Source organism: Amorphotheca resinae, assembly GCF_003019875.1.
Source record: "Amorphotheca resinae ATCC 22711 unplaced genomic scaffold M430scaffold_2, whole genome shotgun sequence".
Lineage (NCBI taxonomy): Eukaryota > Fungi > Ascomycota > Leotiomycetes > Helotiales > Amorphothecaceae > Amorphotheca > Amorphotheca resinae.
Window position 1 is genome coordinate 1,211,261 of NW_020194472.1, and position 26,546 is coordinate 1,237,806.

General features: G+C 49.8%; 13 protein-coding genes across 13 annotated transcripts; 6 read left to right on the plus strand and 7 right to left on the minus strand.

The window, feature by feature from the left end:
• Positions 1-1,105: 1,105 nt before the first annotated feature.
• Positions 1,106-3,277, minus strand: M430DRAFT_39482 (hypothetical protein; the record flags this gene model as incomplete). The annotated part of the gene is made up of 4 exons (XM_024867315.1): positions 2,740-3,277; positions 2,437-2,695; positions 1,854-2,392; positions 1,106-1,803 (listed from the first exon to the last, which is right to left on the minus strand). The coding sequence occupies exons 1-4, from the start codon at positions 3,140-3,142 to the stop codon at positions 1,106-1,108; spliced, it is 1,899 nt and encodes a 632-aa protein (XP_024723987.1). The 5' UTR covers positions 3,143-3,277.
• A 1,588-nt stretch (positions 3,278-4,865) lies between these two features.
• On the plus strand, positions 4,866-6,860 carry M430DRAFT_133780 (hypothetical protein; the record flags this gene model as incomplete). Its single annotated transcript, XM_024862316.1, has 7 exons — positions 4,866-4,958; positions 5,005-5,094; positions 5,140-5,236; positions 5,284-5,377; positions 5,425-5,779; positions 5,827-5,936; positions 5,993-6,860. 7 exons carry the CDS (start codon positions 4,866-4,868, stop codon positions 6,858-6,860), a joined length of 1,707 nt encoding a protein of 568 aa, XP_024723988.1.
• Positions 6,861-8,906: 2,046 nt separating this feature from the next.
• M430DRAFT_201591 (hypothetical protein) lies at positions 8,907-9,244 on the plus strand. Its single transcript, XM_024864234.1, has one exon. It carries the CDS (start codon positions 8,984-8,986, stop codon positions 9,233-9,235), a length of 252 nt encoding a protein of 83 aa, XP_024723989.1. The 5' UTR covers positions 8,907-8,983; the 3' UTR covers positions 9,236-9,244.
• M430DRAFT_201592 (hypothetical protein) lies at positions 9,245-9,713 on the minus strand. The gene has a single exon (XM_024864235.1). It carries the CDS (start codon positions 9,577-9,579, stop codon positions 9,253-9,255), a length of 327 nt encoding a protein of 108 aa, XP_024723990.1. The 5' UTR covers positions 9,580-9,713; the 3' UTR covers positions 9,245-9,252.
• M430DRAFT_201593 (hypothetical protein) lies at positions 9,714-10,358 on the plus strand. The gene has a single exon (XM_024864236.1). It carries the CDS (start codon positions 9,847-9,849, stop codon positions 10,135-10,137), a length of 291 nt encoding a protein of 96 aa, XP_024723991.1. The 5' UTR covers positions 9,714-9,846; the 3' UTR covers positions 10,138-10,358.
• Positions 10,359-11,357: 999 nt separating this feature from the next.
• Positions 11,358-11,603, minus strand: M430DRAFT_47855 (hypothetical protein; the record flags this gene model as incomplete). Its single annotated transcript, XM_024867961.1, has 1 exon — positions 11,358-11,603. One exon carries the CDS (start codon positions 11,601-11,603, stop codon positions 11,358-11,360), a length of 246 nt encoding a protein of 81 aa, XP_024723992.1.
• A 1,105-nt stretch (positions 11,604-12,708) lies between these two features.
• M430DRAFT_47856 (hypothetical protein) lies at positions 12,709-14,807 on the plus strand (the record flags this gene model as incomplete). Its single annotated transcript, XM_024867962.1, has 3 exons — positions 12,709-13,487; positions 13,535-13,991; positions 14,037-14,807. The coding sequence occupies 3 exons, from the start codon at positions 12,709-12,711 to the stop codon at positions 14,805-14,807; spliced, it is 2,007 nt and encodes a 668-aa protein (XP_024723993.1).
• A 1,248-nt stretch (positions 14,808-16,055) lies between these two features.
• Positions 16,056-17,512, minus strand: M430DRAFT_56156 (hypothetical protein). Its single transcript, XM_024868589.1, has 3 exons — positions 17,309-17,512; positions 17,132-17,227; positions 16,056-16,902 (listed from the first exon to the last, which is right to left on the minus strand). The coding sequence occupies exons 1-3, from the start codon at positions 17,369-17,371 to the stop codon at positions 16,177-16,179; spliced, it is 885 nt and encodes a 294-aa protein (XP_024723994.1). The 5' UTR covers positions 17,372-17,512; the 3' UTR covers positions 16,056-16,176.
• A 280-nt stretch (positions 17,513-17,792) lies between these two features.
• Positions 17,793-19,939, minus strand: M430DRAFT_56157 (hypothetical protein). The gene is made up of 4 exons (XM_024868590.1): positions 19,734-19,939; positions 18,841-19,683; positions 18,253-18,782; positions 17,793-18,204 (listed from the first exon to the last, which is right to left on the minus strand). The coding sequence occupies exons 1-4, from the start codon at positions 19,746-19,748 to the stop codon at positions 17,940-17,942; spliced, it is 1,653 nt and encodes a 550-aa protein (XP_024723995.1). The 5' UTR covers positions 19,749-19,939; the 3' UTR covers positions 17,793-17,939.
• A 204-nt stretch (positions 19,940-20,143) lies between these two features.
• Positions 20,144-21,697, minus strand: M430DRAFT_63959 (hypothetical protein). The gene is made up of 3 exons (XM_024869084.1): positions 21,566-21,697; positions 21,268-21,512; positions 20,144-21,206 (listed from the first exon to the last, which is right to left on the minus strand). Exons 1-3 carry the CDS (start codon positions 21,675-21,677, stop codon positions 20,220-20,222), a joined length of 1,344 nt encoding a protein of 447 aa, XP_024723996.1. The 5' UTR covers positions 21,678-21,697; the 3' UTR covers positions 20,144-20,219.
• Positions 21,698-21,924: 227 nt separating this feature from the next.
• On the plus strand, positions 21,925-22,913 carry M430DRAFT_25203 (hypothetical protein; the record flags this gene model as incomplete). Its single annotated transcript, XM_024865204.1, has 2 exons — positions 21,925-21,990; positions 22,068-22,913. The coding sequence occupies 2 exons, from the start codon at positions 21,925-21,927 to the stop codon at positions 22,911-22,913; spliced, it is 912 nt and encodes a 303-aa protein (XP_024723997.1).
• An 18-nt stretch (positions 22,914-22,931) lies between these two features.
• M430DRAFT_33127 (hypothetical protein) lies at positions 22,932-24,627 on the minus strand. The gene has a single exon (XM_024866301.1). It carries the CDS (start codon positions 24,604-24,606, stop codon positions 23,230-23,232), a length of 1,377 nt encoding a protein of 458 aa, XP_024723998.1. The 5' UTR covers positions 24,607-24,627; the 3' UTR covers positions 22,932-23,229.
• Positions 24,628-24,702: 75 nt separating this feature from the next.
• Positions 24,703-25,659, plus strand: M430DRAFT_39490 (hypothetical protein; the record flags this gene model as incomplete). The annotated part of the gene is made up of 4 exons (XM_024867316.1): positions 24,703-24,910; positions 24,960-24,978; positions 25,030-25,055; positions 25,108-25,659. Exons 1-4 carry the CDS (start codon positions 24,770-24,772, stop codon positions 25,657-25,659), a joined length of 738 nt encoding a protein of 245 aa, XP_024723999.1. The 5' UTR covers positions 24,703-24,769.
• Between the last annotated feature and the right edge of the window lie 887 nt (positions 25,660-26,546).

Genomic DNA, 26,546 nt, shown 5'->3' on the forward strand with positions numbered 1-26,546 from the left:
AGGTTAGGTTTTATTAAAAGGTGTTAGTCTGGCTCTAAGTAGGAGTGCTAAACTAAGTCATGTAAAGCTGTATATATGTAGGGCATTACATGTTATTACATGACGTTAGTCACGTAGACTAGGTCAGAACTAGCTATACCTTTTTATGTACACGTATATATGTAGGGTAATACACCCTCTGTAATCCTTAAGTAATATAATTATATTTATTATAACCCTACTATTAGATCCACTATAGTAACCTTTTAACAGTCTGAAACCCCTGACTCCGTACTCCGTACTCCGTAAAAGAGTGGAGGACACCAAGAACCTTCTAAAGCCAGCCCAGCCCGCCCATCCCGTCTTTCGCTTTGCATTTCCGCTTCTGTTCCTAGACCCGCCGCCGGTGTTTGAAGTTGCAGAGTCTGCTTTCTTTCTAGAATTTTTAGGTCGGTGTTCTAGCGTTATGTTAGATGGCTACGCTACTGCTCTCCTTCTGTGAGTCTGTGGCAACGGAGGGCGGCTTGGAAATTGAAACGGGGGTGATGGGCATGAAATGTGGAACACGTGATAAGGGATAGGTAGGTAGGTGATTATAAGGGATAGGTAGGTAGGTGATTTACCTATCGTATTGTATTCTCGTCTCTACGCGCGAGTGCTGTCTAAAAGAGCGGATGCCCGATGAGGGGAATTGGGAGGCTTGCTTTTTTTAGGGGGTGGGGGGGGGGGGTTTATGATGGTACGTGTGAGTGAAAGGGGGGGGTTTCTGAGATTGAGCCTGAGACTTGAGACTGAGATTCAGATGGGTAGATGGGTGACAACGCATGTTGTGCGCCTGCTTCAGCGGCACAGTGCATTGTGGAAGAATGGTGTTTGAGCTAGATTTGAAGATGCTGTATGAAGCCGTAGGCAGAAGGAGAGTACATATGCAGGTCCCCGGTTTCTCTTCAGGGGAGCAAGAAAAGATCCGATCCATCGATTTCCAATATGGTGATATTCCGAGTACAAGAGACTATTGCGAAGATGAAAAACATTGATGAACACAAACAGACCAATGCGCCCTGAGTTCAACAACCACCCAACCTTTTCTCGCCAGGGAAATTTAACTGGACATGTAAGTTGAGGATCAGACTTCCTTGACGGCCTCGATCACTGCATACTCCCAGCACGTCCCCATCCGCTCGCACTCCTCGACAATGCCGACGTCCTCCCACCACCAGCTCCGGCCCTCGACGTACGCGCCCCACATCTCGCGCCACAGCATACGGCCCAGGACGCTCTTGAGCTCGGCGCGGGTATCGTCCCTGCGGCGCTGCTCGCCGTGGTCGACGATGACGAAGCTCTGATCGCCGGGTGAGGCTAGGAAGCGCACGCTGGTGATGGTGCTCCCTTGGGCGCGGAGGCGGGCGTCGGAAAGCCAAATGGGGAAGAGTCGAGAGGGGTTGATGCAGCGGAATTGGCGCTCGAGGTTCAGGATGAGGTGGGTGTCGAGCCACGCGCGGAGGCGGGGACCGAGCGTGGAGGGGAGGGGGCCAGGGTCGAGGATAGTGAGGTGAAGGGTTGGAGGGGGAAGGGTTGGGGAGGGGAGGGCGAGGGTCCGGTGGCATTCTTTGAGGATGGTTGGGAGAGAGGAGGCGGGGAGGAGGGCAGGGAGGGAGAAGGCATGGATGGAGGTGAAGATGTTGGAGGCGTAGGGGACATGGGGGGTGGGCCCCGGGATAGTTAGGGGGTAGATGTTGTGGTAGGATTTGGGGGAGAGAGGGGTGGGAGAGATGTGGTGGACTTCTGGGGCGGGGGATAGGACTGAGAGGAAGGATGCCGAGGCTGTGATTCCACTCAGTATTGGTTCTGTAGGGGTATGGAAACAACCTTACCATGGTTCTCGTATAGGGACAATACCTTGGTTCCTGGTGTGGATGGTACTAGGGTGCTCTGAGCAACCGCGTCTTGCTTCTTGCTCAGAGACCTCAAGGTACTCAACATCCACAACTGTTTCTCAAGTTCCAACTCCCGATACACAGATGCATCGGCAACTCCGTCCCATTCTTCCCTCAAACGTTCCAATACGATCTTTGGGCTCGCAGCATCCATCTTCCTGATGCTCTTTTGCACATGCAAGAACTCGGAGGAAGGTGGCGAGGCTTTCTTTTCTCTTGACCTTCGGGTTGATCCAGAGACAGCCCCGGGTTGGGGTGGTCTGGGAATATTTCCGTCCGATTGGCATTCCCATGCTTCTGGCGGCTGCCATGCATCGGCTCTTCGTCTCGTGGTCATGGGCCAGCCTATTGATTGCCGTAGGTCCTTATTTTCCGGAGCTGCGGGAGAAGCTTCATCTGAAGAGCTAGATTTCGGAATTGGGAATTCAAACGTCAAAGGAGCTGGTGATCGTGGGGATATCGGTGTTGACGGGGATCTGAAGAATTAGCTACGGAGCCACATGAGAGATGTAATGTGTACCTTTGGAAGGGCGAATCGTGAAGATGGACTGGCATCGTTCCCTCAGCTGAGATATGGACGATAGTAGATGTCTTTTCTGCAGCACAGATGCTCTCGTTCGATGATACGGTAACCTCAGTGCTCCGAGTGACGCGTGAATTTCGACTCAACTTTTGAACAATATGGGTCTGGCCTTTAGAGGTTGAAGATGGGCTCGAGACAGAGCCCCATGATGATTCCGTGGTGGCTGTACGACCTGTCCATCCAGAAAAGACGGATACTGGAAATGTCAGATTGAGATTCCTGGCAGGATGTATAGCATACCATCTGAGGGATCTGATCGATCGCTGCCTGCATTGTAAGGAGGTCCTGCAAAGAAGTCATTGGCATTCGCAGATCTCCGGGAAGCTGCTACGGTTAGTTTAGGCATTTCTTGGATCGACGTATCCGAGGTGACGGTGTAGGTTGACATTCTTTTCGACGACTTGTGATTGCTCTCATTGCCCTGAAAAGCCAATTTCGAATTGGATGCAGCTCGTCCGGTATCTGGCTTCTTGCTGCTGAAGAGCCGTAACAGAGAGGGTTTCTGCGGGTTGGATATAGAGTCACTGGACCTTGAGCTCCGGATGGAGGAGGATCTAGAAAAGCCATTTGACTGCTGATCTTTTCGACTCTTCCGTTGGCCCACTGTTTCCCGGGTTGGGTCAACCCAATCTACATCAAACATGATACGCGAAAGGAGACAGATCTCCAGATGATCAAGGAAAGAGGAATAACGAGAGGTTCCTAGCAATGAAGTAATGGTGAAATTATAGGGATGCTGAAGATAAGGGAAGTGACAACAAGGCTCCCTCGTTCTGATAGAATTTGGGGGGTCTGCCGCACACGCGTTGGAGCACCGAGGACAACTTCTTCCACATGGTAGCTAGACATAAAATCCTTCGTCTGGTATGGGAGACGAGCCCCGCGCCTTTGTGGCATTTCTTGGAGATGCACTCGCAAGGCAAGAATTCGATATTGCACGACCTGCGCGCTGCCGCCGGTTGGCAATCTCAACCAGTGCCTGTTCGCGTTTCGATAGCTCCCGCATTTGCAGGAGTACAATGAGCTGCGATGATGGCGCACGGGAGGAGATGTGGAGATCTGAACTTAATGAGCTGTTGGACAATCAAGCTTTGAGGGGAAGGAAGGGCGAACCGACGATACGATACATCGACGTCGTCTATACCTTAGAATATACGTGGGTGGATAGATATAATATGTTGGTGTGTATAGATAATCTATGACTAAGCACCCAGTTCTCCTTTCCTCCATTGCTTTCCCCCCTAGATTCCCATCAACACCACATTCTTGTCGGATTCTCATCGCCTACGGTCTATCAATCAATCATTTCATTCATCACTCAATCACAAATACTAGTAGCAATGCCGATACCCTCCTTTCGCATCTGCTGCATCTGTGCTATCTTCTCCTGCATTATCACGCATGCTCCTAGTCACTACATTGATTGAGGGACCGACCTGCTTGAGGGATCTTCATTGATTCTGCTGTGGCCATTGACAGGAACCACAAATCGAACTTCTTGGGTTGCACCGATTCCCCTGCGGATGGGTTATCCAGTTGGGATTTTGCCGTGCTCACCACAGGTCGATTGGTTTTTCCCTTCTGTACCTGAGCTCGGCTTGCCATGAAACGTTGTACGAAGTGGAGGCAAGGCAGCCACACATCGACGAGGATATGTATCCTTGGGAACCATTCGGAGGTCGATTGGTGACCTATGAAATGTCTATCAAAACGTCACCTTGACTCCGAGAAAGACGAAAGAGTTTGAGGTTCAATTCGTTCCACGCGTGCGGCGTAGTCGCCTGGTCCCACGGAATAGCAGAGGGGATCAAAGGAGAGCTGGCCTCCAAGCAGCCTCAAGGACTTGAAGGAGGCTGAACCCCCTTTTCCATCCCTGGAATCTAGTTAGGTCTCACAACGGTACCACTGGACATGTGATCCCCCGTTCGCAGCAAATATGATTGCCTCTAGATTCATACATCTCCTATCAATCCACCTCTTTCCTGCATACGTCGGCTACTTGCACCATCACTTTTCAAAATTGTACTGGCTTAAGCTAATCTGGAAGACAGCGATCATCTGCTGGTGCCAACGGATTGTTCCGCGGCCTCTATGTCCCTCGAAAAGCCACTTCAAGTGAAGAGTCGTGGCTGTTTGCAGTTGCATGGCTGTAACTGGCTACCCCCTCGAATTCTCGTTCTATGACGCTCCCCTAGTCTTCTTCCTTGCAGCAGGCTGTAAAACTCGAAGTCTGCTGCACCCCTGACTATAAGATGGTCTCGTAGATTTCGAGTCTTCTCTTCTTACAGTCAACTTCTCATATAGTTGATTTCTTTCTCCCACGTTTTCCCCACGTGATGCTGAACAGAATGTATTTGTCACTATACATGGAATTGCTCAGGAACGCAGTTGAGGGACTCGATGTCAAGATATCACAGTCAACATTTGGTAGAGTGTTTCGACTCGATGGATCTGGCCATGTGAGCTCTGCAGATCGCTTTCCGCACTATTGCTGATACACCGCAGCCGAAAGAGCGAAAGGGCTCGAAGTTTGTCACCGAGATCCGCGCAGGATTCACAACCTTTTTCACTATGGCATATATAATTGCTGTCAATGTTGGTTTTGAGTTCTAATCATCTCTACTCTTTCTGACTTCGAAGTCGTCCATTCTACAAGATTCCGGCGCAACATGCGTTTGCAACGATACTGGTGACCCAGCATGTTCCACTGACCCTAACTATGCCGCATGTTTGGTTGGTGAGCGGTTCCTGCTGCTCGTCAGCTATATCTACTGACACAAGTAGCCATCAATCGTGATTTAATAACTGCAACTGCGGCGATCGCTGGTGTTGGGTCCCTCGCATTTGGTTTCTTCACTAACCTTCCGGTTGCTCTTGCGTATGTTCTTCGCTTCAAACCTATGTTATTCAGCTAATAGCTTTCAGTCCTGGAATGGGTCTTAATGCCTATTTTACGTACCAAGTCGTTGGCTACCACGGAACCGGACCTGTACCATATCGATTGGCACTCACCGCTGTTTTTGTTGAAGGATTCATCTTCATCTTCCTTTCCTTAATTGGCATGCGTCAGTGGCTAGTCAGGATAATACCGGCTTCTATCAAAGTTGCAAGTGGTGTTGGTATCGGACTCTTCCTCACAGAGATTGGAATGTCATACTCAGCAGGTATTGGACTGATTACAGGATCAAATGATACTCCAACTGATATTGGCGGATGTCCTGCACAATACCTGAACGTCAATACTGGCGCCTGCGACAGTCACAAGATGCAGAATCCTGCGGTTCGTCTCATATCTCTTGAGCCGTCGACTTTGCTAACGGCCCGTAGATGTGGATTGGAATATTATGCGGGGGAGTTGTGACAGCTTATCTGATGTCATACAAAGTCAAGTTCGCCATCATAATAGGCATATCAATCGTCTCTGTTCTTTCCTGGCCGTACGTTGCACACTGCTGGTACAACCATTGATAACATACACTAACGGGTCCTTCAGTCGCGACACGTCATTCACCTACTTCCCACACACCCCCTTAGGCGACTCCATGTTCGACTTCTTCAAGAAGATCATTTCATTTCATCCCATCCAACACATCCTGGTAGTTCAAGACTGGAACATCGCCGCCGCAGGCCGGCACTTTGCGCTGGCTCTTTTCACTTTTCTATACGTTGACATTGTCGATGCCTCCGCAACTCTGTACTCCATGGCGCATTTCTCTGGGGTCGTCGATCCCGAAACCGGGGATTTCCCCAGATCCACTCTGGCGTATTGTTGCGACGCCATCACGATCTCCATTGGGTCTCTCTTCGGTTGTTCTCCGGTAACAGCATTCATCGAGTCCGGATCTGGGATTACTGATGGTGGCCGCACTGGACTCACAGCTATGACTACTGGTGTCTGTTTCCTAATATCTATCTTCTTCGCTCCAATCTTTGCATCCATCCCTCCCTGGGCTACTGGCTGCACCCTCATTCTAGTGGGCTGTATGATGATGCGGCAAGTCACCACCGTGAACTGGGCGTATATTGGCGACGCCCTTCCTGCGTTCGTGACGATTGCTTGTATGCCTTTGACTTATTCTGTCGCGTATGGGCTCATTGCAGGTCTCTTCACATACACTGTTCTCAATAGTCTTATTTATATCACGCGGATAGTGTCGAGGGGAAGTATCCGACCTCCAGATGGAGATAATGCAGAATATTGGACTATCAACCCGGGAGGGACTCCTCCTTGGTTTATTAGAGTGGCGCACTGGAAGAGGTGGAGGAATGGCATGGGCGCTATGGAGATCGGGAGTGTGCGATCAAGTGTCGAGTTAGCGGCGAAGGATTCGAGGAGAGAGATGACTCATGGGGCAATGTAAATGACATTGAGAGAGATTGATAAGAGGTTGGTGGACTAAAAATGGAGACATGAGTGTTACGAGTGTATGGTCTTCTCTTTCCTGGGTCTGTGTTTAGGATATCTAGGTGTATTCTACAAGCCCTTCTTCTCTTTATTCTTCAAAAGTAAAATATAGAATTCCTTTCTCTTCAAGATTATACAACTTATCTTTTCCCCATACCCATCTGAAGTTCCCCCCTGATTCAAATTTATCCGCCTTCTGTAATGATCTCTACTGTCATTCCCTGCGAGGTCCAGTCTTATAACAACATAGAGGTAGTCGTTCGGTTGATAAACGCTCACCTAATATTAGTTATCCAGAGGTACAGACTTTCTACCTTCTCTCTTTCCATCCTTTGTTCGCTTTATTATGGGAATGTGAATATCAATCTCACCTAAAAAAGAAAGAAAAATTCGTTCCTTCCCTTCCCTTCCCTCCGCCCTTTAAATCAATATATATCACAGATTCACCACTTCCCACACCGCCTCCCTCCTCTCTTCTTCCTAGAATAGATAAGCAAGATGAACTGCCAGGATGAACTAGTCGCCACCGAGATATCTCATGTAACACAAGTCACGACAGTCAAAATATATCCACACCGCCATGAGATAATCTTTACTATCTGGAGTAGGACAGCCCGACGGCAGGCCGAGAAGGACGAGATCCACGATGAAGGGACAGGATGAGATGAGATGGTTCACAATAATGAGAATGTATTCACAACGACAAAGTTGAATTACAACGATAGAAATCGATAATCCTATAGCGGAAGCGATGAGAGAAAGAGCGGCGCGGGAGCCGCCAGGGGATTGGGAAGCCTTTGTGGGAACTGACTGATAGGAGGAAGATGAATCTGGGGAAACCTTAGGATCTGGGGCGGAAGAGTCGATAGAGAATGTGGGTGTAGAGGTCGAGAGCGGGTTCGGAATCCTATTCACCTCCTATTCACCCGCCTAGTAACTCAAAACGCACCCGCTCTCCACCTTCCAGACTACTTTTTTTGCAACGAGCAACGAGCAACGAGAAACGCAAAACAAATTAAATCATGTAAGACGTTTCATGGAAAAGTTACTAGACCTAGGTCCTCTGTTAGCGAACTTATTGAATCCCAACAAGCAGACGTGCTCAATATCAAAACTTTAGGCTGGCCACACTTACAAAACCCGCTCAAAGATAAGATAACCTATTCGAACGTGTCAAACCAGAACCAGGCCACAAGTAGATATTCACAATGACCTTAATCTTAATAACAATGACAAGACTTGAATAACAATGATAATTTCCCTCATATTCACCCCTTCCCCTCTCCCCGAAGCCTCACCTACAAAATGCACCCAGATATTGCTCGTACATTTCTCCTCTGCAAATCTTACTACTCTCCTTCCAACCATCCTCGAGCATTTAGTTACTTATTAGAGAGCCTGTTACTTGCTTACAAGGTATCCATCAATATATCCACGAGAGAGAGTTCAATGAATGAATTCAGCATGAAGCCATCTATCTATCTATCTTCCATCCTCGGCTTCTATCTAATTCCAAGTCGAAGCTCAAGCTCTTGATTTTTAGAAATCAGATATTCTCTAGACGGGCTTCCTAGATTAACTATGAGGTTGTTTCTGTTTTGTCGATATCTTCCAAGATATACCAAATTGGTGGTGGTCGGACAGACTAGCTAGGAAGGGCATTTGGCAAAACTAAACAATATCAAGATTCAAGTAGGTGATATGTACTGTGCTTACTGACTGACTATTTGGCTTGTTGGAGGGACAAGGAACTGTATAGATACTACGCTGACAGACTTGAGAGTCAGAAATTCGATCGGATCTCATATGAGGTGGTCTCCCAAAACCTGACTTCAAGCCTTCAGCCCTCGCATCGACCGTCGTACGTCAACGCACTGCTCATACACCTGGATATTCAATTTCCCAACAAAAGTAAGTAGTTAATTCACAATGAACCAGATCCAAGACGACGATAGAAAGAAAAAGAAAAAAAAAAAAAAAAAAAAAAAAAAAAAAAAAAAAAATTAATAACGACAAACTCCCTGTTCATCTACACCTTATTCTCTTGAGCACTTCGGCTAATTTGTATTAAAATCCCCGATGTCACCCTTCCTTCTATATATTCTGTTTTATATGTTCTATGCTCTGCTCTTCCCTGTCGATCCGACAGTCACCGATGAAGTGACCGTTTTTCTGGCAGTGAAAGAAGCATGTCTTCTCGCGCCCTCTCAGTCTCACTTCCATCCAAGTACCTTAGTTCAAACTAGCAAGCAAGCAAGCAAGAAAGCAAATATCAATCAATCAATCAATCAAAAGAGATCATATTCCTCGTGCAGAGGGTGCAGGTGCTAAATCCTGCTGCTCGCTGCCTAGTTTCCTAACGTAGTAGGTACCTGACAGCAAGCCAAACGTATTTTTTGAAACGAGATGGATAATATGGTATGGAATGAATGAAAAGGCGGGGATTTTGTGAGATGGAGAGCTGCTTCGGACCTTAGTTTTAAAAAAAGGTAATGAATGGGCACCAGTTGCGAGATTTTCCCCCTACGGATATTATGCGAAAAGAGGCATCGAGACTGCGGGGAGCCCCTGAATACGGGAGAATCCGTAATCTGGGGTAGACCGTTACAGCTTGAGAGGAGAGGAGAGGAGACGAGAGCGAGATGTGATGAGGCTGAGCAGGGAAGGGAAGGCATGGTTCTCGGGGGTATTGTGGGGCTTGCAGGAGGGAGGTCTGAGAGGCCGTTTCAGTATTTATTCCGATTCAAGGCGTTTATAGGGGGAAGTGAGAGGTAGATGGATGGTTGGAATTGAGGGAGAGGGGATATATTGAGGAAGCGGACTCAATTGATACTGGGTGAACTCTCGCGCGACGGGGCAAAGGGGTAAAGGAAGTAAAGGCTGGATAAAGTGGAAGCTCAGACAATCAAGTCATTCGGGAAAACCCAACAAATAAATCCAGAATGAAAGAAAAAAATGAAAGACATAAACATCACTCCTCTACCTTTCTGATCACAGACAAAATGACCCAAGACCAAGGCACGTGTCTTCCCCTCACTTTCTCCAGCTTTTGCTCTCCCCAGAAACCAACAAGCCACGGGCAGCCACCTCCGCACTTCCAGCAGCATCTCCGCAGGAAAACCATGTCTTCAGGTGCATTTCGGGCCTTTTCTGCCTTTCCCATCCTGACGCTTGTCGGGAAGGGATTTGTTCTGGGTTCACCGCTAGATCACATGATATCTCCTCGCGGCTGATAGAACAATCCTTGACGAGGCAGTTTCGTCGGGGTTGAATAGTTCAAAATGAAAAAAAGATTTTCAGGGCTCTGCCTCGAGTAGTTGCGGTGCGATCTAGGATTCTTCGGTAATTCTCGGGACACAGTGGTGGATGCGGAAATATACGTCCGCATGGGTGAGTAAGCAAGTCAAGAACCATTGGACCCTGATTCCCTGATTTCCCTGGATCTGGATCCTCGACCGCGCGTGCTCCGGTTCCTCGGTAGGATGAGGGGAAAGGGACGGGATTGGTGGAAATCAGATGCTGTGCGGATTTGTCAGTCTCTCCGGCCAAGGCTCTGCGGAGAGGCTGGCTAAGAGAGGTCGTGATGTCGGTAAGATACAGTGAGAACTGTGAGAGCCTAGAGGGGCCTTGTCCCGACTCCCCTTTCACGCCGGCGGCCGTGCCCCGTACGGCAGATGCTCGACTCGAGACTCCAGTCGCGTATCGTGGCCAGTGACCAGCAGGATCAGAGGCAGGGAGAGCCTAAGCCAGAGCCAGAGCCAGAGCCAGAGCCAAAAGCTAGAGCCAAAAGCTCATCCTCCAGGCGACCCAATCACGGCGTGACCGTCCGTCGCTCAAGTCAGACACGATCGTCAGCTGTCATTATCGAAGCAGCGTGGAATTCCGATCGAAGGCGCGAATCGTCGGATCCTTAGGTAATGTCAGAAAAGGCGGAGCTGGAGAAGATTTCGCGCGGGGTCTCCTAAAGTCCCAACTCTGCTAACTCTCCTAAGATCCCCCCCCCTAAGCTGACTACCGACTTGTACCGGCGGAGACCAGACCAATCACACGGAGAACATGGAGCTGGCCCAGTGGTGAGATTAAACACGGCACAGGATGCAGAAGAAACAGGCCGCGACCTTCACCAATGCAGAGCCGGGCATTGTGCCGCTGGGGCCAGAGGCGGTGGCTAGGCCGGGAACAGTAGTAGTCGACCTCTTCAGGCTCTTCTTATGAGCCTAACTGATGTTCACAACTTCCCAAGACGCGTGTTTCCGGGACGGGTGTTGTTGTAGGTTTGTTGTACAGAGCGCAGAGTATTGTATTGCGGTTGGACTGTAGCTATGGCTGTAGGATCTAGTAGGAAGTCCGAAGTACAACATTGTAAGCTGTTGCTGTGCTGAGCCTTTGTCAGCACGACTGAAGCCAAGAGAGGACAACAGATGCCGGGGATATCGGTGAGAAGGATCGAGGTTCAAGGGACGGGAATGGGGGGGGTTGGAGGGGGAGGGGGATGGCCAGCCAGGCGCTCAAGGGAGGGAGGGATATAATGGTCCCGCGGCAAAGACTCCACGTATTGCACTGGTAATTCTCTACCGGGTCCCCTCAACTCCAAGGAATGGTTCGACGGGTCAGGCAATGGTCCGAGCAACGGTTCAAAGCAACGGGTCAAGGTTGGCGCGAAGAGGCCTCTGAGAGTCTGAGGGGAAGCATCACGCATGAACGCGGAGAGGGATCAAATAGAGACAATCGCTGCGTGATCTTGGGCAGATCCTGGGCCGCAGGTGTTACGTTACGGCGGGTGGTTTGGGGGGTGATTTATGTTGGTAGTTGGTATTTATATTCGTATTTTATATTATGACATTTGATCTCTTGCGCCTTATACTATAGCAGCGTGTTATTGGAAGGGCGGAGATCAGGAGGCTATTTACTTGTACTTCTAGATGAACTCCTTGTACGATGGTCATGCCTGAAATATGCGGTTTTAAGTTATCTGATTTTATCTTAATTTTTTAGTTCCATCTTGTCTCTTTGTGAAGTTGTCTTTTCCCCCTACGGTCCAGTCCATAATCCATTGGACCTCGGATACTGTCGACGCCCCAATGAGGTTGACCCCGGATATCCCTCTTCTGATGGTCCTTTTCTCTCCCTTTTGACCTCTTCTTGGCTTTCTCTCCCCTTGACTCCGTCTCCCACTTTCACTCTTCTCTCCCTCTGACTGTCACTCTCTCCCTCTTTACTCTTACTCTCTCTCCCTTCTCTCCCTCCTCTCCCTCTGTGACTTTCCCTCTTCCAACAGACATCCCTTGAAGGAGACCTGGTCAACGCTCTCCCTCAACCCTCAACCCCCCTCTCCCTCCCTCTCCACCCCCCGCATTCCATGGACGAGGCCCTCCGTGAGAGGAAATGCACCGTCCCGTCTCCGCCATTCCCAAACGCTGCTTCTCACGCTTCCCACGTTTTATCATCCCTTGACTGCCACGCCTGACGGTCCGAATCAACTCGACTCTTCTCCAGTTTCCCCAGAACTCCGCGACGCCACGCAGCACTCCGTAGAACCTCCCCCCCGGTTCCCCCTCCACTTACGATCCCACGAACCTGACGAACCCCCCCGACGACCACGCCCACACAATCACACTACCACAACCACAACTACAATCACGACCACGACCACGACCACAACTACGACCACGAATCTTACGAAAACCTCCTCCACCGACCTCCACCTCTCTACCGAATTACCTCTCTTCTCGCCTCCTTCATCGACCTCCCTCAATCCTTCCCTCCAGGCCTGTCGCAGGTTCTAGGGCCTCCTCCTCTCCGCAATGTCGTCGTCGGTCAAGAGGGCCTGCGACGCCTGCCACCGTCGAAAGGTCAAATGCGACGGCGTGAATCCGTGTCGCAATTGCTCCTCCGCCCAACTCGCCTGTACTTACCATGCCATTCCCCAGAAGAAGGGCCCCAAGGGCTCGAGAGCCAAGGTCATCAGCGAGCTGCGAGAAACACAACGCCAAACCACCCTCTCCTCCAAAGTCGCGAACCGTCTGAACGGCATCAACAGTCCCCCATGCAGCCCAAACCTCGCGCCCACGCCCGGCCTCCTCACCAACGAGATGGTCAAGGAATGTATCGAGTTCTTCTTCGCGAACATGTACCCGACGATGCCCATCCTACACCGCGGACGCTTGGAGCAGCAGGCGTTGTACGCCGACCAGAATGTCGACACCTACTGCCTCCTCACGTCGCTCTGCGCCTTCATGATGATCCAACCGGGCATGGGCATCCCGGGTGACCCTCTTGGCCTCGACAGTCTGCCGGGAGCAAACCTCGTGTCAGGAAACCTGTTGATGGAGGAGACGTTGCGCGTGCGGAAGAGCTATGATCACCTCGAGTCGCCGACCCTGAATAGCCTCGTCACGAGCTACTTCTTGTTTGGATGCTACTTTGGACTCGATCTGCACAACAAGGCCTGGTTCCATCTCCGAGAAGCCACCACACTCGCCCACATCCTGGGCATGCAGAAGGAGGAGACATATCTACAGTACGACGCGATTGAGTCGTCGCGGAGGCGAAGGCTCTTCTGGTTGCTCTTCGTCACCGAGAGGTAAGTTGTGCCGTCTTCCAGCATGAACACGCACTCATCGATCACAGATCATATGCCCTTCAACGGCATCGCCCTCTGTCCCTGCAAGCCACCATCTCTCTACCCACCGAGCACGACGATCCATCCGACACCCAAGCCCACCATCTCCACGGCTTCTTGCACCTGGTCAACCTCTTCCGACCATTCGACGAAGCCTTTGTTGCCATCTGGAACAAGACCCGATCAGATTGTTCCCCGTCATACCTGGCGGCTCTACAAAAGCAACTCACCGATGCCCTCCCGACATATCTCAATTCCACAGAGAATCAAACGGCAGACCTGAGAACGAGCCAGCAGTGGCTCCGCACGATGGTCTGGCAATTGAGTATGCAGAATGGCTACCTGAGTTCGACATGCGAGGATCCGAGCATGACATTCCAATACCCGGTCGATATCTCGAGAGATCTCCTGTCCATGACCTCCCAATTCTCACAGCAGAGTATGGAGGTGCATGGCATTGGTCTCGTATGTTCCTCGATCCCTGGAATCACATCACACTAACCTGTCTAGATTGAGAAACTATTCGACGTGGCCTGCTCGCTCACCGACGTCCTGTCACTCCTCCCAGCCAGCCCTCAACCCTTCACTCTCGGACCCCGTGACTACCTACACCAATTCATGACCCTCCTGTCCGTCCTACGAAATGGTGATAACCGTTTCCTCCCTCTCCTCCTCTCCAAGGTCCATGATGTGCTCCCCACGCTCGCGAATCCGATGCTTCAGACCGTCCCCGACAGCCCGGCCACCATGTGCGCCGAGGTAGATATCTTCGATGGTTTTGGACCCATCAACATGGGGGTCGCCTCTAACTACATACCCAACAGCTCGCCGTCTGACTACAAGATGTCTCAACCTGAGTTCAAGATCGAGAATCCGGTGATTCCGCCTTACGATAAGAGGATCGAGGAGATCAGCTCTCCGACCCATGGGCCAGAGAATGGGGAGGCCCCCTTTACCAGTCCCCCGATCATATCCCCGGGCATGGAATTCCCGGGCATAAGCGAGTATAATCCGTTCCCGGACCTGAATAATCAAGGCATGGGGAATGGCTTCGATGGGGTTGGGGGTCGGCAGGTTGAATTCAAAAGGGAGTTTGATGGGGCGATGAGGTCTCCGTTACGACAGGATAGCGTTGGCTCGTATGGCCTGTCGAGTCCTGGAGGGATTCAGATACCGAGAAGCGTGCCGGAACAGTTCCACCATGCGCAGCTGCAGAGGACGAATAGTGGGGGTCAGGACAGGGGTATGAATGGGGTGGTGAATGAAGCAACGTTCCGGTGACAAGCGAGTTTGTAGGGAGCAGGAATTCCCTCGATGCTTTCGCCCTCGGTCTAGGAGTTACTTCACACCAACTCTCACCGCCATCTGAGAAGAGGCAAAGTCCTCAGTCTGTGACACTGCCACTACGTCGCAGCGTACAGTTAATACCATACCAAAGATACAACACGATACCCCCCCAGCTACTCCATCCGCGTTGTGCATAGTCACAGGAAACTACCCATGTCGCGAGTGTCCATAATTCGAAAAGAAAGGAAGGAAGGAAGGAAGGAAGGAAGGAAGGAAGGGAACATAAGGCGTTCAGTCTCTGGCGTTATATATCTGCTGCCGGCCTAGCATTCTGCATCTATATATATCATCTGCGCTCTATCTTTGGTTTCGGTCAGGTGGTTCGAAAAAGCGGGATGTTGATCTAGTATATATATATAGGTAGCATAGCGGAGCATAGCTTGCTTGCTTGCTTGCGTGCGTGCTGTAATAACCGAAATGGAATGGGAATTGGAATGGGAATTGGAATGGATGAATATTGATTGATCAATTGATTGATCAATTGATTGATCAATTGATTGATTGATCATACACACCTCTTGTCTTCTTCATCATCCCCATCGATGCTTTAGAGACATTCCCTTCTACATTACAGAAATAGCTACCTACCCCCTTCTATTTTATATCCTGCTATGTTGTAATTCGTATATCTCCCTCAACGCAATAAAGATAAAAGATATACGTACTGTACATAGCATAGCATCTTAAGCTCAAAGGTAAAACTAATATCTCTCCCCCCCCCTTCCCCCTCGCTTTTAACACAGACACACCATTCTATACAACATCACATCAACATCAACATCACATCAACATAGTCATAACCATCAAACATACTTACTTGCTTTGCTTACTTGCTCACTCATTATACCCATACCTACCTACCTTGTCTTGTGAATCATGAAAACTTAAAGAAGCAAGAATAAGATGGGAAATGAACTCCTTGATTATTTTATCAATTATATTATATTTAGGGGTTTCGTTTTAGAAAAAAACAGTGGAAGCTGGCTGGGTTCATCTTGTAATATGGTATAGAAAGTTCTGCATGGCCACTGGCTCGGGACGGCGTATAAATAAAGCAAATAATAATATCTTATCTTATCTTTCTTGTGGTAGGTATATGGTTCTTGGGAATACGGGGCAGAAGAAAGAAAGAAAGAAAGAAGCGGAAGCTGAGAGAGGGATGGAGATGACTGGGATGGGATGAGGAAATAGGGGGGCGGTTTTTCTTGTTTTAGTGTTACTTACTTCAGGGGAAGGGGAAGGGGCTATCTATAGAGGATATTTATTTTACCCCCCCTCTTCTCACGAGAACCAGAAACCACACTCACCACCACTTCTCACACAAAACATGTCTCCCATCCATCCCCTCTGCCTCCCTCGCCCACCCCACCAACTCATCCGTCATCTCCGGCACTCCACACACATAAACCACAGTCCCCGCTCTATCCCGCACCTCCCCTAAACAGCTCTCCAAATCCGCCCTCCTAATCCTCCTCCTCCTATACAAGATCTCTCCGTCCTCACCCCCCATCACCGCCTCTCCAGCCTCCTCCCCATTCTTTCCCGGCGTTAGATACAACTTTAAGCCATCGCAATTACCCCACGTTTCAAAAATCCGCATCAACCTGTCCAAAAACAAAATACCTTTCCCATTCCTTCCAAGCCCAGGATCTCTCACCGAATACAACATCTTGACATCGAATCGTCGATCCTTTTCCTGCATCTCGCTGAGGTGTGAAAGCATCGCCATGAGAGGATTCACGCCGATGCCGCCCGCGACAAACACGACTCTCTTGATGACACCCCCCGGAGCATGACATGTCGGCGGCCAGACGAAAGACCCGCCGATGCGAACCCGCAGCTCGGTATCCAGGATCGATGAAGGTGGAACATGGAAGAATGATGATGCGGGGTTGGATGGAGAGTAAGAGATGGCGAGTTCGAGATAGGGCGTGGGAGAGCTGAGCAGGGACGGCGGGGACGTGATGGTGAATCCGCCGGCTTTGGGGATATTGGGGATGTGAACGTCGAGCCATTGGCCCGGGAGGAACTGTACGTTGGGTTTAAGCAGAGAGAATCAAAAGACCATGTATGCATGGTGTTCGCTCAAAAATCAGAAACCAAAAATCACAAAATCCTCCGTTCTTCAAACCCCTTTCCAAAGGAAAAAAAGCTCAGAGATAGATATGAAATTGAACTCTCGGGGCAATTCATAGGAACTTCCTACTTCCCTCCCATCCCCCCCAAAAAAGACGACGAGGAGAGAAATCCAAACAAACCTTAATCTCCCCCTCCCCCTCCACAGGCCTCAATCTCACCACCCTAATTTTCCCATCTACCTGCTCTATCCCACTAATCCTCACTCGATGTAATGTCTAACTCAATCAATCCATTAAATCAGCTTCCCTCTCAATACCTTATCTACCTAACCAGGGAAACTCGGGGATCTCACGGACCTTATCACGTGGTTCATGCGCCGTCCTCTCGAGATGGGAGAGTGAGGCTTGGGAAGTTGCCATCGTTCGCCACCTGGGTGATTCAATGTTGAGCGGGAAAATGAATAAGGGATCGTGAGGACGTGAAGGAAGGGAGGGATATATGAGGGATTCGAAATCGAAATCAGGATCGAGACGTTGAGTTGGAAGTACTGTCAGTTCGTTAAGTTAATGATGTCGCATCGTTGGGGTTAACCGAAAGAGGATTAGTTCATGCTCTGGGAGATGCCGGGGATGCTGATATGGACTATGGAGGAGAGTGTGCTTCAAGGTTTGTTCTGGTCCTGAAATGTGATTGTTGATGGCTTGTTCTATGAGGAAGGATTGAACTTTGGTTAAAGAGCTCGGGGAATCCACCCCCCCTATTTTACCGAATATACGCATATTACACGAATCGGTGGGATTGCCGAAACTTGGGGACCTGGGGTAGCCGGGGACTAGTAGGTGAGGTATAAAAAAGGTGGTATCGTTTGATTGCTTGCTAGACGCTTGCTGACTCTTGTTTTGTGGCCCATATTCCATAATCATAAATCCCCCTGCATCCATTTGCACCGCCCTGCTGTTCCGAACGCCTCTTCAACTCCAATTCTAATCACTGCTCATAAACAAGAGCCGCTGGCTTCCCACCCTCCACAATCATCTGTTCATCAATCCTCTTTTCTATCTCGCCATATTCCACCCTCTTATAGGTGAAGATGCGCGCCTCGTTCATATCGATGTCGAAGAAGCGGATGCGGCGATGATAACCTCCATACCCGCCATAACCGCCAAAACCTGCTCCGCCAGCATAGCACATCCATAACGCAGGGAGTTCATTCTCGTGGCGGGAGAGTGCGCAGTACTCATTCGCGTGGTCACTACACTCTGTTAGTCTAGATCTCAGAGATGAGAAAGGGGATACGTACTGCCCACAGCTCACCATCACAACACCCTCCTCAACCAAGGCGTCCCGGAATCCGGAATTGAATCCTGGCGCTGTGACTCCCTCTCTCAACTCTCCTTTCCGAGGATTGCTGTTGTCAGCATATTCGGGTAACGGAATATGGATAAAAGACAAGTCCATGTGTATGTGTGTGTATCCTTCATGTGCCTTCTTCAGCCCTTGTGCAGTTTGCTTGAACCAATCTATTTGACTCTGTTTTAGCCAGTCGTAGCCTTTGAAGGCGCGCTCATCAGGAGAGTAGGCGTGTGTATCAAGCATGTAGATTGTCAAAGCGGAATGCCCTGAACTTCCTCGTGCCAGGACTTCGATATAGTAGTTCCCCACTCCATCAATTTCTTCTGGCCCGGCTTCGGATAGAGAGTATGGGAGCGATTCGATCAATTCCATTTGTTCTTCGCGGGATAAAGAGTCGCCTTCATCGTCATGGTTGCCGAATATAGTCGCAAAGGGGATTTTGCGTTTGATAAACAGATCTGCATATTTGAATATCGCCTATTGGGAGGTCAGAAGGGGACTTGTGGTAGATGAGTGGTAGGTGAAAAATCCTTACACTCTGCGTATCAGGCGCTGTCTCTCCATTGACTTGGTCACCACTCAATATGACAAGATCAGGCTTCTCTTCATCCAACAATCTCTCAACGAATTCCAATGTCCTTGGATCAGCCTCGCATTTCCCATTATTGTACCCAACCGGCATCGCATCTCTACACTTTCCGGTCCCTGTGCTCAGATGTAAATCCGCCGCTTGCATAATCTTGAATTTGCCATTGTCGTTTATTCGAGGGGTTGGCTTTGCAGGCGCCGCTGGTTTCCCCCTCCGTATGCTGAGCCGGGGTTCATGAACCTCGCCGGACGTGTCCAGTAGCAGAGATGTACCAATCATCTCCCATCCTTCTCTTGGATCAACTGCGTCCGCGCCGAACAAAATATCCGCCGAAGTGACTGCCCTGTCTGAATCGCTCTCGCCTATCTTCCCCGATCTCTTTATCCAAATTCCGGCTGGCCTAGCTTCCCATTTCTCGTCGCCTTCCCCTTTTGCACCCATAGAAGGATGTAGTTTTCCAACACTAACGTCCACCACGACCTTGTCCTCCGGCAGTAAATCTTCTTCCACCTTCCGTTTTACATGCACGTACGCGCTCGAAACCCATCCTTTGCCTAGATACAAATCCTTCTCAATGCGATGCCAGCCTTTGGAATCGAGCCTGCAGCTACTAAGCAGATTGACGGTAGAGCAGGTCGTGACCGTGATATCTGTGATAACAAAGCCGGGGTGATGTGCTGGCATCATATTGTGTATGGAGTGTGGGAGGGCGCGGTATCGAGAGTCGAGGAACCAGACAAAGAACAGAGCGCAGACGCCTGCGATGGCGAGCTGGCTTATTGTCCGGGTCTATAACGCGATTAGTTCAACTGCAGCGCGGGAATGTAGAGAGGACTGACAATTCTCCTCGTCATGTTGAAGATCTACAGCTCGGAGCTGTTGAGGTGGCAGGAACAGCGAGGATGGAGCTTAGGTGCGTGTAAGGATGAGAAATTCCCATCCATGCGAATATTAGAGTTCTACCCCAGAGCCATATGTGCAGCTATGTGCAGCTATCTAAAATGGAAGAGAGTAAAACAATGCAATGCAAGCAGATCGACAGGCTCATGTCGATAATTTATTCCGTGTGGAAAGGAATCCGGGGTACAGTATTTCCTATTTCAAGTTAGCGTCATTTGAGCTGAGCCGCCCTTGTCTCGTGATTGCAAGACAAGTGTAGCCTGATATATAAGGCTTAAAAGAGTTTCCTAGCTACCTAGGTAGGTAGGTATTTCAGGGGGGTCTCCATCATGGAAAAGTGGTATAGTATGGCATAAATAGATTCTCTGCAATAACTATTTAATGGCCCCATATCGTATCTTACATAACTTACATATCTTCCCATATCAATACTGTTCCATCCTCCGCCACAGGCCAATGAAGCCTCCCCCTTCAATCCTCAGACCAACCTTTGGCCTGCATACCATTTCCCATCCTGAATCGTCACTTGCCGCTGTTAACTCTGCCTTCGATTCTGCTGTGTTCACAGCCCCAGTGCTATCCATGTCATGCTGCTCAGCTTCCGGATATGCGCCTAAGCCTCCCTCCGCGATCTCCTGACTCTCCTTTCCTTGTGAATCAGCAGCCTTCTGCTTCGCCAAAGCCTCTGCCTTGACTCTCGCTCTTGGTTTTACACTTCTCACATCCCATTCCTTCCCCCCTACTCCAACGCTTGTGCCCACCTCCAGCACCTTTTCCAACAAAAATGGCAACCTCTTTTCTCTCACAACCTCCACGCATCTAATGGTCTGAGTAATGCTAGGATTCCATGTAATTAGGCATCCATTTGGATTAAGGGCTTTCCCAACTATCTCGAGGTAGTGATGTGTGTCAGGGAGGTCGAGGATTGCGTGGGCTAGAAACGGCTCGTCGCCATTAGATTCCAGGCGGGAGGAGAGATAATCCTCTAGTTTACCGACATGAAAGTCGATATGCGGGAAGTACATTCCGTGACGGAAGTTCCTGACAACATTTTGGGCGTGCGCTGAATGCTCAGGTGAAATATCGAGGGTATGAATGACAGCTCGCCGGTTTGCACGCCAGGTTTCGTATGGGTCATCAACCTTGTTCTTGACAACCAAACCTGCAAGGGATTCCCATAATGAATAGGAAACCTTTTTTGATCTGTCCGTAGGACTTGGTGCTGGTGGTAACTCGGGTGCTGGCGTATTTGCTCCGTGTATGGCCCTCGAAAGATGCAGTGTCAATGCGCCATGACCTGTCCCAGCTTCGAAGATCTCGAATCTTTCGCCTTTTATATCATTCTTTGAACCTGGCGTGGTAGGATGGAGATCGAGGAGCGAAACGATAAGGTTTGCGTCTTGGGGGTAAATCTACTCCGTACGCATCCTGCAGTTAGTGTCGTAGAATTGGCAAAAGGGACAATATTCTCACTGGAGTGACCAAACGAGAGGATAAATTCGTATATTCAGCAAGCGTAGGCTCATATATCCTATAATCCGTGCCCTTTTTTGATTTAACCAAGTCTCGTATCCCTTTTCCAATTATATCATTCGCATCGATACTATCTCTTGATCTTGGTTCCAAATCCGCAATCTTTCCACCGGGGACAAGAGGCTTGGATAGAATTGGACCGGCTCTACTATCACTTTTCTTTTTCACAAGGACGACGTCGTTCTCTGCCGCCAATACCATTAGCAAGGTTCAAGCAAGTGGAGCACCGGGTTCCTGCCTCTGACAATCGACTTGGAATACAGACGACGGAAACATCCCGAGCAGAATGGCACACTACCATTGCTCAACTCCAGCCTCGCGCGTGAGGAGATCCTTTGGAGGTTGATCATTGATAGGGAGAAGATGCTTGTGGGCTCGAGAGAAGTTGAAGCTTTTCTGGAAATATTTCACATGCCGGGTCGGGGGCGGACGAAGCGGCCGCGTCTCGACAGGGGTTTATCCCGAGTTCTCCACATCTTCACATGAAGCTACAGTGTATATCGTCATGACCATCCACCGCTCTTCTTCTCTCCAACCATCTCCGAGTTCTGATTCAACTCCAACCCTCAATTGCTGTCTTGATATTTCCTGCTCAAGATGCCTACAGAAGTCGAAGGAACTCACAAGATCGGGGACGTGTCTTTGTACACCAAAACATGGCTCGTGAGCCTCCACTCAGCTTTCCTCAGCTTCCCCTCCTTCCCCTCCCCTAGAACCCCAACTAACAACCCCCATTCCAGCCCGATGATCCCCCAAAAGCAAAACTGATCTGGATCCACGGCTTCAATGACCACATCAACCGCTATTATGGTCTCTTTCCATATCTCGCCAGCCGCGGCATCGCAACCTACGGCTTCGATCAACGCGGCTGGGGACGTAGCTCCACCAATCAGTCTGACTGGGGCTTGACAGGCCCAACATCCCTCGTGGTTTCGGACATCGCATCGTTCATCCGCACGCAGCTTCCCTCCTCCGTTCCCGTCTTCGTCGCTGGCCACAGCATGGGCGGCGGCGAGGTCCTGACCCTAGCTTCCGATCCTCAGTACGAGGACCTCATGCCGCAGATCCGCGGCTGGATCCTAGAGAGCCCATTCATAGCGTTCCCCAAGGGTTACGAGCCTTCATTCCTCAAGGTCTTTTTTGGACGCTTGGCGGGGAAGTTGCTCCCGCATGTGAAACTCTATAATCCTCTCCCCCCGGAGAACTTGACGCGTGACCCGGCTGTCATCCAGAGCATGAACGAGGATAAGCTGTTGCATGGCACGGGAACTTTGGAGGGTTTGGCGGGGTTGCTGGATCGAGCGGCCGCTTTGCAGGCCGGGGAGACGAAGTTGAATAAAGGGGTTAGGGCGATTTGGTTGGGACATGGCACGGCCGATAAGGGAGTGTCTTATGAAGCGAGTAAAAAGTGGTTTGACGACCAGACTCAGGTGCAGGATAAAGAGTTCAAGACATACGAAGGTTGGTATCATCAGTTGCATGCAGATTTGCCGGACAATAGGGATGTGTTTTCGAAGGATGTTGCCGATTTTATTCTTGCCAGGTGTGGGGAGGAAGGTAGGGTTGGGGGTGGGTCGAAATTGTAAGTCAGTATATTGTCTGAATGGCGTTTATATTTAAGGAAATAATGATGATATCCCGTAACTCAAAGTCCAAACTGCTAGTAATATTCGTACATGATATATCTGTTCCTATAAATCAGTCCGGCAGCTGAAACGCCCGGAAATGCCTCCCTCTCTAGCCGTAATGTGATTCCACCATTTTCTCTGTGTGATTCTTCACCTCTCCGCTCATGTCTTCTCTCTTTTTCTCCTCTGCCCTGACTAACGCCTTCTCGTTTCCGCCAAGATCTATTCTTACAAATGCTTCACCTCGGTCCACTGGCAAAGCAAAGATTCGTATCTAATCCAAGAACTGCTCATACTTTGCCAAATAACCCTGCAACCTCCACAACTTGAGTTGAATATCAACCGTCACGTTCTTATGCCTAATCATCAATATCTCCGCGTCAAAGAGAGGACATTTCTCCTTTAATCTCTGAAGATGGTCTTTCCCCAGCAACGTCTCCAGATTATGGACTGGAACTTTTCGCGATTTCACTGTCCCTATCTTTAGTGTCGCAAATTCGGGCGGCCCACGGATTTGGGCTTCCTTGTCATCAGCGGGCTCTTCCTCCAATTCTCCACTCCTTATCGGGCCCGTCCATAAAAGAGCGCCGGGTTGTCTCGAAGACTTGGTCGCATCGTCCCAGCTTTTACAAGCTCGTATGTAAACCTTCAGCGGTACCAGATATTCAAATTCCTCCACCACCCTTCTCCTCATCAACTCCAGCATGAAACCAGCCATGTCGGGCCTCACTCTTGCACCTTCCACGATCCTCCGAAGCACTGGTCGGTCACGTGGTCGAGTGCCAGCCGCTGTCGCTAAGTATCGACCCTTTTCTAGAAAGCCACCTTTGGAGAAACCCTCAACTAGAGCTTTGCGGGCTAGGGTGTAGGCACGGGGACCGAGCGAAGGTGAAGATGAGGACGCTTCTTTCACAGCAAAGCGAGAAGAGTCAGTGGATTCCATATGCAATTGTTCCTCGGCACCAGATTCATCACTCTTGCTCTCCCCGTCCCCAAGGGCAGACCCCGGGGTGGTAGAATCCGCGCTCTCGCTCTCCGCCATGGGACCACTGTAGTATTTGCTCGTAAGACTCCTAGGCACCCAATACGGTTCCTTTGTCTCGGGGTGTCCCATAACACCAAAGTCTTGCAGGAAGTATCGGGGTAAGAGGGTCCCGGTAGCATGGCATGTACGAACAGGTGTCGCAAGCGCGAGAGCATATGGGTTTTTAGAAAGGGCCTTTTGGAATTCGGTGGGATTCTTTGCAGGGGGCGATTTCGGTCCATAGTATTTCTCCTTGGTGGAGATGTAATGCGGATCCATGTACGGCGATATAGGGAGTTCTCGACGCTTTGCAGGTTTGCCATTGGAGCCGCCATGCCGACTTGTAGCTTGTTCCACCCCTTGCTCTCCATCTTGTAACTCTTTTCCCTCTACTTTCTTCGAGTATCCATCAATAGAATTCTTAGGAGGCGTCTGCTTCTTCACGGGGCGACCGGTATCCGGCGAGGGAATGGGGTCGGGTTTCGAGACCCCATATTCTCTCTCAAGCTCGTCAAGGGTGGTTGGTATTGCGGGGGATGTATATCTTCGATTGGCTGCTCTCAGCAGCTTTGCAGTGCTGCTACCTCTTGGGACCACGCATCTGATCATACCACATTCCTTTATCATTCGTGCGAAAGGTGTTCGGGGTACGAGTTGTCGTTGGAAAAATAAATTTAGAGAGGAGGAAGGTCAAGCGAGTCGCGCTCCATCGCGTCCGCCGATTTTCAACCTCACGTCAACGGGATAGCATGACCGGACAACAAGCATCACTGTCTTTTGGTGATTGAACATGTTCACGACAAGGGTATTACGAGCGCCTGCTCGTAGTGCTATTCGCACAGCAACCAGAGCCTTCTCTGCACAGGCGCCGAGATCAAGGTCGTCGGAACCCAAGAGCTGGACCCCAATTCCATATATCACAGAGACAATAGTAAGTATTCTACAACTGCGCAGATGGTACTCGTATGCTGACTATTCAGGGAGGTGGCTGGCGCACATGTATGTCATTCCCGGACTGCTCAATTACACAGGACTAAACAGCGAACCAAGCCGATATCTTCTCCAAGCTCCTTCAAGTATATCCCGCCATCCACACTTCCTAGGATCCAACTAACAGTCACGTCACAGGAACGTATTATCTGCTTGAATGGCGAAGTCAACGAGACTCTTTCCGCGGCCGTCGTCGCCCAGCTCCTCTTCCTCGAATCCGACGCCCCTGACAAGTCCATCACCCTCTACATTAACTCCCCCGGAGGCTCCGTGACCGCTGGCCTTGCCATCTACGACACCATGACCTATATCACCTCACCCGTATCCACTGTCTGCGTAGGTCAGGCTGCGTCCATGGGCTCGCTGCTTCTCTGCGGTGGTGAGAAGGGAAAGCGATTCTGTCTCCCGCACAGCTCGATCATGATCCATCAACCGAGCGGAGGGTATTTTGGGCAAGCGTCTGATATCGCGATCCACGCGACCGAGATCCTGAGGGTGCGGAAACAGCTGAATCAGATCTATAAGAAGCATTTGACGAAGGAGCATACGTTGGAGGAGATCGAGAGGCTGATGGAGAGGGATAAGTTCTTGACTGCCCAGGAGGCCTTGGAGATGGGTATCGTGGATCAGATTCTGGACCGGAGGCTTCCAGATGGTGACAAGGAAAAGACTCAGGATAGCGGGTCATAGGAATAGAGATATCCCTTTTGTACGGTATGTAGGAGTTTAGGGCTTCACAAGTGATATTATTTGGTGCAAGGCACATGTTTATCTGGCTGTAAACTTCGGCTGTACCTCATAGGTATGTCCTTGAAATCTCATCATCCTTGGTTCCGCACTTTCCTTTGTCAAGTTGCCCCGTTGCTAGATCCCATTTTGTACAGTATTCCTACAAGTTCCGAATATTCCTTGCCTCTCGTAGAATCCAGATTGCTTCAAATAATCCATTCATCTCTTTGAATTAAAGTGTATTGCACCCAGAATCTGCATACAGGTAGAGCGAGTACACTTACCTCACGACATATCAGAACTTGTCCAGCAACAATCATTGATAGTGCAAATATTCCCAAAGCCCGACCGCTATTCCCGCTCACTCAGAAGCTCTCAGGATAATCCCAATGGCTTTGGGATATTCCAACTATCAGAACATTCCCTCAACGCTCCTTAGAGTTTTCGCCAAGTCGAAGTCGATTCGTCGGCGTGGGGCGGCATAGACTCCAGGCTACATGGATTGCTTCACCCCCAAATATCTTCCTTGAGATCAAATTCAAACTGCTTAGTAGCTAGTTCTCGCGTCTCACTCTTTTCCTGATGTTGGTATTGACGCGGCTGTTCGTGATTCAGGGGTCAGGGGCGCGGCTCGTGGATGAAAGGCTAACTTCCAGCATCATAACGCTGGCAGACCATCGATCATATCTTGGATTATTATTACTACCAGCCTTAACCCCATGAACGCCCTACCTAGCTTTCATTATATAGATTCCAGGGCACATATTAAAAAACAAAGATATATAACAGAAAACAGAAAGCCACAAGTCTGAAATTCAAACCGCTTACACGTTTCGAAAACCGCCAGA